This window comes from Hirsutella rhossiliensis (genome assembly GCF_020360975.1).
Source record: "Hirsutella rhossiliensis strain HR02 chromosome Unknown scaffold00003, whole genome shotgun sequence".
NCBI lineage: Eukaryota > Fungi > Ascomycota > Sordariomycetes > Hypocreales > Ophiocordycipitaceae > Hirsutella > Hirsutella rhossiliensis.
The window spans coordinates 3,503,616-3,515,125 of record NW_025408669.1 but is presented as its reverse complement, the minus strand read 5'-3'; the positions used below and the strand labels follow the sequence as shown (position 1 = coordinate 3,515,125).

The 11,510-nt window shown below is 58.7% G+C and overlaps 3 protein-coding genes across 3 annotated transcripts; all 3 read left to right on the top strand.

Annotated features, from left to right (window-relative positions):
• Positions 1 to 3,262: 3,262 nt before the first annotated feature.
• Positions 3,263 to 4,195, top strand: HRG_03470 (aldo/keto reductase family domain-containing protein; the record flags this gene model as incomplete). The annotated part of the gene is made up of 1 exon (XM_044861941.1): positions 3,263 to 4,195. The coding sequence occupies one exon, from the start codon at positions 3,263 to 3,265 to the stop codon at positions 4,193 to 4,195; it is 933 nt and encodes a 310-aa protein (XP_044722967.1).
• A 3,074-nt stretch (positions 4,196 to 7,269) lies between these two features.
• HRG_03469 (alpha/beta-Hydrolase) lies at positions 7,270 to 8,857 on the top strand (the record flags this gene model as incomplete). Its single annotated transcript, XM_044861940.1, has 2 exons — positions 7,270 to 7,724; positions 7,810 to 8,857. The coding sequence occupies 2 exons, from the start codon at positions 7,270 to 7,272 to the stop codon at positions 8,855 to 8,857; spliced, it is 1,503 nt and encodes a 500-aa protein (XP_044722966.1).
• A 348-nt stretch (positions 8,858 to 9,205) lies between these two features.
• On the top strand, positions 9,206 to 9,917 carry HRG_03468 (p-hydroxylaminobenzoate lyase; the record flags this gene model as incomplete). Its single annotated transcript, XM_044861939.1, has 2 exons — positions 9,206 to 9,287; positions 9,406 to 9,917. 2 exons carry the CDS (start codon positions 9,206 to 9,208, stop codon positions 9,915 to 9,917), a joined length of 594 nt encoding a protein of 197 aa, XP_044722965.1.
• Positions 9,918 to 11,510: the final 1,593 nt, after the last annotated feature.

Sequence of the window (11,510 nt, the reverse complement as noted above, 5' to 3'; positions counted from 1 at the left end):
GAGGTGATTTGAGGAAGGATGTGGCATGACGGTAACTGCACGTATAATGTCCGTTGAAGCTCCTTTGTCGGAAGTCATAGCGGCTGCGAGAGATTGAAGGGCGGAAGAGGCCGATGAGAAGCCGGCAAGCGACATGGCCACCTGGAAGGTCATCACGCGTAGCATGGCCGATATCCAAACCATTCCCGGAGAGAAAAAAAAGGTGAACCCCAGCCATGCGGTGACACTGCCTGCAAGGACAAATGGCGGTCTGCCAAGCCACTGGAGGGCATCACAGCATGGAAATGTCCGGCGCCAAGTCGAGGCTGGAGCAAGCCCTTGGCATGGCTGGGACGGATGGCATCCGAATCGCCAACATCCATGCAAAGCCATCAGCAGCTACTTTGACGTCGCTACTGTAGGCGTGGACAGTGGTCTGCTCAAGCGGCGCGGTGCATGAGGAGTAGCAGCTCCGTAATCCCTTTTCTCAATCCCGTATTCGGGGAGCTGTGCAGTGCATGCCCGAGCACACCGGGCGGTATGTCATGTGTCTGTCGTTGGCCTCTCTCAGAACCTAATCTGTGTTGATCAGGGTCGAATCGGACAAGGATGCTGGCCAGGCAAATCGGACGCTGTGCAACACGTGGCGTTGTCTAGAACAACCTGAGGTGCTTCCATGGCAACGGGGACAAAACTGCGTTGATGGAGTCGTCGTTGCGGCCAGAGGACTGGACAAGGGCGTAAGCGGATGGCATCTTTGAAAATCAAGCTCAGCTGGGCTTGAGCAGGCCACGCGGGCGGGCGTTGGTTAGCAAGGGCGCTACGCATGCGCAGGTCGGGAGGGCAAAGCATAGCGCAAGCGCAGATGGCATTAAGGCGATGAAATTCGACGAGGCCTGACAAGGCTTCTCGGCTGGGCCCACTTGGACGCAGCCATGAGACATTCGCGTCTCTTGCACGCATGTGTGCGTGTACAGTACCGCACGCACAAGCAAACATGGATCCCTGCGTGTTTGTACAAGTGTTTGCACCTCGTTTCGGACCGCGCTGGCGGCCGCCCGGGTCGATATCCAGGGGCCAGCATCTGGGACTGCGATAAGCCGTCTTGAGACGCGCTGCATGGAGGCTTTGACGTCAGATTGACAAGGTCGCCCACCTTCACGTGTCATTGCGCCGGCGAGGGCGGGCCTAAGAGGCCTCGGAGCCGGCCAAGGCCATGGTGACGATGGGAGGGAGATGCTTTCGAGACGAAGTGGATCATCGGCCGACCTGGCTTTTTTCGGTGTCGCAGAAGCAGGAGGAGATTAGGTTGATGCGTCCCGGGCCAATCAGAGGCGGCCTACTCGCGCATGCTCTTTGTCCTTCCGACTCGCCGCGTAGGAGATACGTACCGCCCTCTGGGTTTCGTGCAGGGGGACGTACCGGCATGGGTCCCTCCCCCTTCCTTTGATCATCCCGGTCTGCATTTCTGATACTTGGCCTCTACTCAGTGCCGCAGTACACCAGAGGACCTGAAAACTCTCGGGCAAGAGATCCCGAAGAAAAAACACGGAGCACATGCAGTGCCTTTCTGCGAGCGTCCAGGTACCCGGGCCCGAACGGAAAAGGGGGCGGGTCGTGCCTTGTACTGTACTGCGCATGCAGGTTCTCGGCAGCAACAGGGGCATCTTTTCTGCACCCATGCCTCGTACCTTACCTTACCCAAGCAGGGCAGCAGACGGTATGGTCGAGGTACTGTACGAACTGCCTGCCGCGTGAGGAGTCGCACTGCCCTGACGACGCGAAGAGAGCCTCGGAGAGATGCTGCTGTTGGCGCTGCAGGATCTGGGCTGCAGCGGCAGCAAACGAGAGGCTGATAGTATACGATGCGCTGAGGAACCGTGTGAATTGGGCCTCGGGCATCTACTGTGTACGGCCCTCTGCACCCTGCATCCGCCACGCAGCAGGTACCTACTGCGCTGAGCATGTACCGGTACTGTACACGGCCTGCCCTCCACCGCCTGCCAGACGTCACGCCCTCGCCTTGGCAGGAACAGGCTGCCTCTACGTCTGTACTTGGTACCGTGTACGTAGCGTGCAGACGCAGCGCCGCTCGGAGAATTTCGCCTTCATCTCTTCCTCTGCACTCAGACGTGCAGGGTCTGAGGACACTGGTCCTGGAGCAATCACCTTGGTCCTTGGCCAATTCGTCCAAGGAGGCCCTTCTCCGCTGCTTTCCCTGCTCGTCTTTTCCTCCTCTTGGACCTCGATTCCGCGCGAGATATCAAGGTCCTGTCAAGCGACTCAATCACCCGATCCCGGCCTCGTCCCCTGTTTCGTCTTCAGAGGGTTGCGAAGAAAAGTCAATACTGAAATTACAAAGCAGTCGCGCCCCACCCGCTACCGGAATCCAGCAAAGAAGGAAAAATAGGATCATGTTTGCCAATTCTCTGACCTCTCACTCGCTGTAAGGTAATGGTCAGGGTCCCCATCTCAGCGGGTGGATCGATGCCTTCCTCGTCGACGCTCACGGGCTAGCGACCGTGGCTCCACCGACAATCGTCATCCTGCCTCACGACGGTCTCCATTGCGTTAAACCGTCCTGCGACAACGCCGCCCGCGGGAGACACGACAACAAAACGCTGGAGCCTCCGATAAAATGCCGCAGATGCGTTATCGCCAGCACTCCCCCGTCCCCCCCCCCGCCACCACCCGGGTACCCAATCTCGCGAAAGGGACGAGGCTCCAGAAATACCTTGGCTGTACGTACCGTACACGTACACACGTACCGTGCGCTCCCGTCTAGCCTGGCTCTCAACGCTCGGGCTGACTCGTTGAGAGGACGGACGGTCCGCTCAGTGCATGTTGCGGGCCCCACAACGGTGTCCCGACATGACGGAGGCGGTGTTAACTGATGATGGATGGGTAGAGGGCAACAACGCGGACCCGCCTGGGATCTCCCTTGGATCGCGGCAGGCCCGGCCTGGCGCTTGCTGCAAGAAATGTCGACTCAGGAGAGTCAAAGAGACGCTGCTCAAGGAGCTGCTCGACCGGCTTCGACAAACTATTTAAGGTCTCTGCGAAACCCGCCTTTCCTCTTGCTGAAGATTGTTGATTCATTCCATTTCACTCACACATCCTTTACTCTCTTCCCACCCGACGTCGTTGCATACATATACACCCTGGTCTTCACGTACATATAACCTCGCTGGCTCATCTTGTTTTCTCCCCGTTGCAAGTCGTTTGATATCTCCTTGGCCGTCGTCACATTCCTATACCCACCTCCAACCCAGTATCCATCATCATGGCCCCTTCCGCTATTACCCCCGAGACCTCTCCCGAGCGTCAGTACTTTGTCAAGAAGGCTGTCGTCTCCAAGCGCACTCAGAGCCGCCCTCTGAACGTTGCCACCATCAAGCTCAACGATGGCAACGTCATCCCTCAGGTTGCCCTCGGTGTCTACAAGGCGCCCAATGGCCACGAGACCGAGGTCGCTGTCACCGCCGCGCTGGACGCCGGCTACCGCCACATCGACTCGGCAGCCCGGTACGCCAACGAGGAGGCTTGCGGCCGCGCCATCCGTCGCTGGCTCGAGAAGACGGGCACTCCCCGCGAGGACGTCTACATCTGCTCCAAGCTGTGGGACGCCGATCACGGCTACGAGGCCACGTTTGATGCTCTCTGCTCTTCCCTCGAGAAGTTTGGTCTCGACTATCTGGACCTTTACCTGATCCACTCTCCCGCGGACAACGAGCAGAAGCGCCTCGAGAGCTGGCGCGCTCTGGAGACGGCACAGAAGCTTGGCAAAGTCCGGTCAATTGGTGTTTCCAACTTTGGTGCCGCCCACATTGAGAACCTGCTTGAGAATGCCCGAGTTGTTCCCGCCGTCAACCAGGTCGAGGTCCACCCCTTCTGCCAGCGTGAGGCTCTGGTCGAGCTCTGCAACAAGAACGACATTCTGATCGAGGCCTACTCTCCTCTGGCTCGTGGCAACAAGCTGGAAGACCCAACCATCAATGCCATCGCGGCCAAGTATGGCAAGACTCCTGCCCAGATCCTGCTCAACTGGAACGCCGCTCGGGGCAACGTCGTCCTCCCCAAGAGCTTGACTGCCAGCCGCATCCAGAGCAACTTGAACAGCTTCGACTTCCGGATGGACACCCACGATATCGCGACCATCAATGCGCTGGGCTGCGAAAACTACGTCACCGGCAGCATGCACAAGTCCAGGGACTGAAAGATGGCTGGCAACTTGCACGACATGAGACATGACGAATAGAAGTGCTCCCTCCGGTGGACGGATCCGCCGCAGGCACAGGCAAACCGCGCTAACCGCTGCCCATCGCGGTATATCCCGCCGGTGCGTTTGAAATGGGGATTGAAGAGCCCCAGAGCCGCGTCAGCCCAAAAGGTAGAAAACCTGTGGCTACGTCGCTGTTTGCTTTAGAATTTTTTTTTCTCGGTGTTTGGGACAGGCTTGTACCGGACGCGTGGAAGCTAGACATGGGGTTTAGGAGTTTTGTGTCAAAAAGTTCATCATGAACGAGCGGAATCGTGGTGAAAAATTGGTTAGACATTTATCAATCATGCACTCGCTGTCAAGCTTGTGCCGTTCAAGATTAAGTTACTACACTTTCACATGCTTCGCTTGGTGATTGTGCTTGAAGACCAGGATACCATGGCTTCGGGAGTCGGGAGCGGACCGGGCGCGGCTCAGGGGCCCGTTTTCAGGACCCGTTTTCAGGGCCCGCCAGCCCGAGTCAAGACATCGGCGGCAGAGCCCCGAACCGGTCGACGTCCCCCTGCTCAATCGGCCCGATCACGTGACGGCCGAGAGAGAAAATCGCGCAATTCCAGCACGGAGTGTCCGGACAGGTCGGTGCACAGGGGGACGGTGCTGTAACACTTCTGTACACAGTCGGGTCGGTCGTCAGCCCATCGTATCGAAGCCCGTCGTATCGCAGCCCAGTACGGAATAGGGGTTGTGCTGCACATCTTGATAGCCTCACCGGGGGACCCGTGCCAGCTGAAAGCCGCCGGCATTATCATGGCACGCCGGCAACGCGAATCAATGCAAACATGGCAAACTTTGCTTTGTCTGCCCGGGGGATTCAAGCAGGGCGGTGTACTCACCGCTAGGGCGAGGCGTTTTGTCGGTGAAGAGCGCCGTCGAGGCTCGTTGGGCCTCCCCAAGGGGCGTGTTTGCCAGCCGTCGTAGGATTGCTCGGGAGAAAAGAGACTCGAGATGGGCTCGTGTTACACAGCAGCGGGCGGCGGCGGCGGCACGATGTGCGCTCGTGCCACGCGTCGGCAATCTGCCTCGCGGCACGGACGGCTTGCGCCCAACTGCCGCTGCCGATTCTGCAGGCGGATGGGCTCTCGAGCGCAGTCACAGACTCACCGTACAGTAGAGTAGCCCGTGCGTGCAATTCCCGTCTCCTTCTTGGAGGATGCTTGTTCCGGTCCATCCCACCACGACTGTGCTTGAGCATCATGCTACGTACCAAAACAGGACCATGGAGAATGAAATGGAGCCGTCAGCTTGCCTGCCGCCATCTTGGCCGGGAATGCATCACTCAATTTGCAAGGACAGCTGGGCTGACCAAGATGGGCGCTCACCTTGTTTGACGGCAGGTACCGTTAGCAGGGTACCCTGCACCTGGACTCATGCGAGCCATAGCCCTGGGCAGCCAATGCGGCCGCTTGCGGTTCTGTTCTTGCATGAGGGAGATCCATGCGGAAGGACAATCCGGGCGGGCTAACGGCCTTTTGCGGATGGTGGATGGTGTTTAATTAATTTCTCTGCAAACTGGTTGAAATAGTTTTCGGATTCGGGCAGATCGGCAGAAGGCGGCGTGACGGGAATCCGTCATCTTCACACACCCAAGGGACATGTCAGATGGGACAGATGCGGTACATGGTGGGTGGCCAGCTGGGATTGAGTGCTGTGCCGGTCCATTGCTTACAAGCTAGCCAAGGTCCCTGCGTACACGAGGCTGAACATGACTTATACGAACTACACAGCCCAGAGTGAATATGAGGGCATATTCCGAGCCCCTATGATGAGACAGGTGTTGTTTATGACGGGGGCCAACTGTACAGTACTCGGGGTCTTGGAAGGGACCGGGCACCTGTAAGTTGCGGCGTGACGGATAGGTTTCTACACCCGATAGATATCAACATGAAGCACGGTGCAGGTTAGCACATGAGTCGTACTGTGTAGGGGGGAACAGAGCATGCGGGTAGAGATGCCGAGTCTTGGGATAGCCCGCCACCTGTCTCAGCTGTGCAGCCACTACTGAGTACTGAGGATAGATGATGCGTCGGTCGAGGTACTGTACAGTACTTGTTTTCTCACCAGACCTGCGAGTTACGCCATTTGGAACATGTCGCATGGGCGGGCGAGAGCCGGGTGAGGCTCTCATGGGCTCATGGGTAGGGAGCTGCCTCAGCTGAGGCAAGTGTTATGCAGATGTGCACGAGGAAAGCGTCGTTCCATCCTCTTCTGCGCCGGTTCACGTCAAATGTTTCCCTGCAGGTGAGCAATCGAGGCCGGGCGTTGGAGACGACGGCAGCCAGCCCTACGCTCCCTTGGGGCGTGCTGGTAGGAAGATACTTGAGAGTGTGTGTGAACATAGGCGAAAAGTAGAGTCGCTGCCTATTCATCTCACCAGGCTCCTCTCCACACCGTGTCTGCCCAGCGTCTCGGCATCATCATCAGCTTCGTGCGTCGAAAGAAAAAAAACCAATTGCTCACCACCGTTTAGCCTTGTGCCCCTCTCACCTCAGCTACGCGCTCTGCCTTGACAACTGCTACTGCCTAATCATGAAGGCAACGACAGAGCCCTACCGAGACGCCATGGATGGTCTGCACCATCCCCTGCAGAGCAAGAAAAACCAGTCAAAAACCAGTCCTCCCGCGCGGGTCACGAGATGGCGCTTGTCCCTGTTTGTGCGCCTTTCCGTCTCTGGGCGCGCCAGCCTTACCAGATGACACCCGCGCGACAAAACTCGCAGCTGACCTCGAGGTTGTGCTACCGAGTCGCGGGTTGACCGACGCTCCTTGGGCATTCCGGGCTTGCACGCCTCGTGCGTGTGACTCGTCGGCGCCTGGCGAGTCGAGAGCCAACCAAAGCCGTCGTCGCTCATTGGAAAAGACGTCGCCTTCTAGAACGTCGCCGCTGGCTTCAAGAATGCGCTTGCCGCCATGATTCGACCATCAAGACCGCGTCGTTCTCTCCCAGCCCTCCTCTCCCGTCCTTGCCCTGCTTCTTGCGACTTGCCCGACGCCCTTTGCTCGCCAGCATCATCATGGACGCGGTGACCGAATTCTACCGCTCGCAGATCGGCGGCACGTCCGTCATCAACTACGCATACACGGACATGCCAACCCGTCTCCTTGTCAAGGACATCTACTACTTCTTCGTCTACTCGTGGGCCCTGCCCCGGGTCCTGTCCCCGATAGGCCTGTGGGCTTCTGGCGAGCTGGCCGAGCTGTACCCCAGCTGGCCCAACTTGTTTTGCGTCCTTGTCCATGTCATCCTGGCCGTTTTCCAGCTCTTCTTCATCCTGGCCCTGCCGCTCGCCGTCCTGCTCCCCATCTGGGCCGCGGCCGGCGCCGTGGCGGTCTTTCTGCTGTTGAACTGGCTTCTCTGCAAGCTGCTCAATGGACCAGGCTTCATCTTCCACTCAGACGCCAAGTACGCCAGGGAGCGGCCCGAACACGCACACGAGCAGTGGGTGTTTCTCAACGGCGTCACTATCGGGTAAGTCTTTGGGTCCCGCGCCGAATGTCTGGGGCCAGATGTGTGGCCAGCCAAAGGAAGCACCTGAACTGAAACCCCGTCCCAGTGAGCACTGGATGAAGAGTAACCTGAACCGCCTGGCCCTCACCTTTGGGCGCCCTGTCATGGGCATACACAACCGGACCAGTGGAATGCTGTTCGATATCATCGAGTGTCTGATCCAGCGCAACTTCACCTACGCCACGGCCGACGTGCGGCTTTGCTTCAAGACCCTCCGCAACGTTCTTTACGATCCGAGCAAATCAAAAGTCGTCTTCATCTTGCACTCGCAGGGCGGCATCGAGGGCGGCCTGGTCCTCGACTGGTTGCTGCAAGAGATGCCGCAGGATTTGCTGGCCAAGCTCGAGGTGTACACGTTCGGCAATGCCGCCAATCACTTCAACAATCCGCATCGCCACGCTCTCTCTCAATCCCTGACGCAGTCCAAGCCGCTCCTTGCCATCAACACCTTTCTGACCGAGTCGGGCTTTGCCAGCCCTGCCAGCAGCCCAACCGAAGTCAAGAACGGATTCACCACGCAAGATCCGGCAACCCCGTTGAGGGAGCCGTCGCTGCCGGTCTCGCGCACTCTGTCAGCGGCCAAGGACAGGGCCATTGGCCACATCGAGCACTATGCGCACAGCACCGACTTTGTCGCTCTGTGGGGCGTCCTTCACTTTGCCACCAACAAGATGGGCTCGCCGCAGCTCCCTCGTTTTCTCGGCCGGCTTTTCCAACGCTCCACGGGCAGGGGCGGGCATTTGCTGAACCAGCACTACCTGGACGGCATGTTTCCCCTGAAGCGGGACCCTGAGACGGGCGAATTCGTGGGCGCCGACGATGAGAACGAGTTTATGGAGGAGATCATCAGGTTGGGACACGAGGACGTGGCCATGGACAAGACCCGAGAGGCGTTCGATATCGCATACGTTGGAACGCGGGACCCGGACGCGAGCGACGCATCCCTTCCCATGGCGAACACGAGAAGGGCGGAAAAAAAGGTCAAGGTCAAAGAGCTGAGCCGCCTTTGGAGCTACAGAAACGGACGCAGCCCGCCAGGGAAGCCCCCGATGCTACAAGTGGAGGACGGCGTGGTGCGGATGGCGACATTGTAAGAGGGAGTCTTGTTCTGTAGACACGTGCGGAAGTCACGCGATGGCGCGGGTATGTGCGGATGGGTTACAATCCCATGCGGAGGGAACTACGCTGACGGCGCAGATGGACGCGGCAAAGGGTCACACGAGGCCGAGCCGCACATGTGCCTGTAGACGCGACTGCCGGCTAGAACTGCCGTGCGCGGCAAAGCTAAGATAGATATGTAAGCCGCAAGGACAGCTTCCCCGCCCAGCCAGTCGGCCTTGAGCGACGTCAGCTACAGACCTATTCCATATATATATTTGAAGCCAGCCGTCGTCTTGTCCGAACCCGATCAATCATACTCGCAAGAGGGGTCACTCGTCAAGATGGGTGCGACCAGCAGCGACAAGACAGCCGTGCTGGATCTGGCGAGATGGCCCACGGCGGAGCAGTTTGTAACGCGATGCTGTGAGTTTTTCGAGGTGGTCAAAGACTTGTCAGCTTGCCCCTGTTTCCTCCCTGTCTCTCGGACCCCCGTGGTGTATGAAGAAGCGCAACGCCGTGCACACTGGACACTAAAGACAAGGCATGAAACCCAGGACACCCGGGCAAGAGCTCGAGGCGCGGCTGAACCGCGACTTTGGCCCGGGAAACGAATTTTACCAAGACTTTTGCCGGTACATCCGGCAAGGCCTGCGCGAGGGCTGGGTGGCCGAGACGGAGATTACGGGGCCCGAGTACCGCCGGGGCAAGATTGCGCTGCCATCGGAGAGGACGCGGTACTTTAGCATCACGACGGTGTACATGGAGAGCCCGGAGGACGGGGTGCTGCGCGGGGAGTACCACCAGCATCCGTACGGAGAGATCAACTGCGTGGTGCCGGTCGACACGGACGACGACGGGAAGCAGAAGAAGAAGGGAAGGCCGGAGCTGAGAGGCTTGCAGGGCTGGCAGGGCGCAGGATGGACGAGTCCCGGGCCGGGGTCGCATCATTATCCTGAGGTCAGGGGCGGTGCGCTGGTGTCGGTGGTAATATTGCCGGCTGGGCGGATTTGCTACGAGGCGGAGCCGGGGAGGCCGCAGCCGACGTCGGTGTAGCAGGGCCGGCTGTCGATCTAGAGATGGCGAAAGTCCCCGTTACTCCATGGCCAGTTGCACGCGGCCAAGTACCATCATGTCGTCGATCCTCGCCTCATCTCTTGTGAACTCGTGGACTCTTGGCCCTGCGGCCCCCGGCCCCGGCCCCGGCCCCGGCCCCGGGCCCCGGCATGCAGGGAGCGGCCGAGTTGCGGAGGACCGAGTGCGGAATGCAGAACGGCTTCCTTTTCTGGCTTTGATGCGTCTTGGAAGCGAAGCTTGGCCAAGGCGCCGAGCCATCCGCCTTCATTTCAACGAGCTGCCCCCCGAGGAGTCCTTTTCTTCCTGCATGGCATGACCGGTCCACAGTCCATCGAGGACAAAGTGGGGGAGCGGGCTGGACATGCATGGCTCCTCGTATAAATATTCGACGCAGAGTCCAAGCTGCTGCCTGCCGTGATATCATGCGGTGGGCTCGTAACAAGACTGTTACTGGTCACGGTTCGAGTATGCCAGCCAAGACGTCTAGGGGTTCCGGGCCGAAGTGGAGGTTAGGCGGAGTCGAGGATGCCGATGCAGGGAACTCGGCTCATGGCTACGTCACCGGGTCCATATTGCATATGTGCATCTAGAAAAGGTAGGCCTTTGACTAAAGGACACGCTGTGTCTTGGGGTTGGACCGGCGGCGTAGAGAGGGCGCGATGGAGGAGAGAAGCGGGACGACACGTGTTTGTGCGTCCGTCCACGGAGTCGATGCCGCATGATCAAGAGGTTTGTCGAGTCGTTGGACGTGAGACGAACACGTGTGGCTCGGTGGACCTTGCGATGGATAGACGGTGAGAGTATGCCAAGCCGGCGAGGAATGGACCTGCCATGTCGAGGCAAGCGGCGGGCAGATTCGATGATTGGAGACAGACGATGCTGCAATGCCATCGGGCACGGATGACGGGACACGGCTTTCGACCAGGTACATGCAGCATCAGGATATGCCTGTATGGAGATGCAATGCAAGCTCGTGTTAGTAGACCATGGGCATGTGGCACTCGGGCTCCGGAGTCCGGACGCAGCATGTCTGGATCCCGTGATGGGTGGCTATATCGAAGCTCTGTGCCGTATCACACAAGCTGTGCTTTTAGTCTATTTCCCCGCGGCCCATGGAAGAGACAGAGAGGAAGTAAGCAAAGAAGGGGAAAAGAAGGACGGCTCGGCTACTCAAACTCGCAAAGGACGGGATGCGGGCTGCGTGACGCTCGAGGTGCAGGCCAAGCACGGCAGAATGCGTGTCCGCTCGCTTATGCCGTCGGGGTTTGGATGCAAGGCGGCGCGGGAACCAAGGTGGGAAGGAAGACGCAGGAACAAGACTGGAGGGAAGAAAGAGAAAGCCCCGAAAGCAGAGGGTAGAGAGTAGAGAAGCCAGAGACTGGTCGATGGGGAAAGTAAAGGTGATGAGTTTCCGTCCGGGCCTGCTCGGATCATCGATGGCTTTGCCGCCCTTGTATACGAAGTAATTAATAGTACAGGAACTTGCTGCAGAGTCAAAGAGACCTATTCTTGGGAAGCAGACTTCTTGGCCGTGGGGTCGAGATTATGGTGAAACAGCAACCGGAGTTTGCA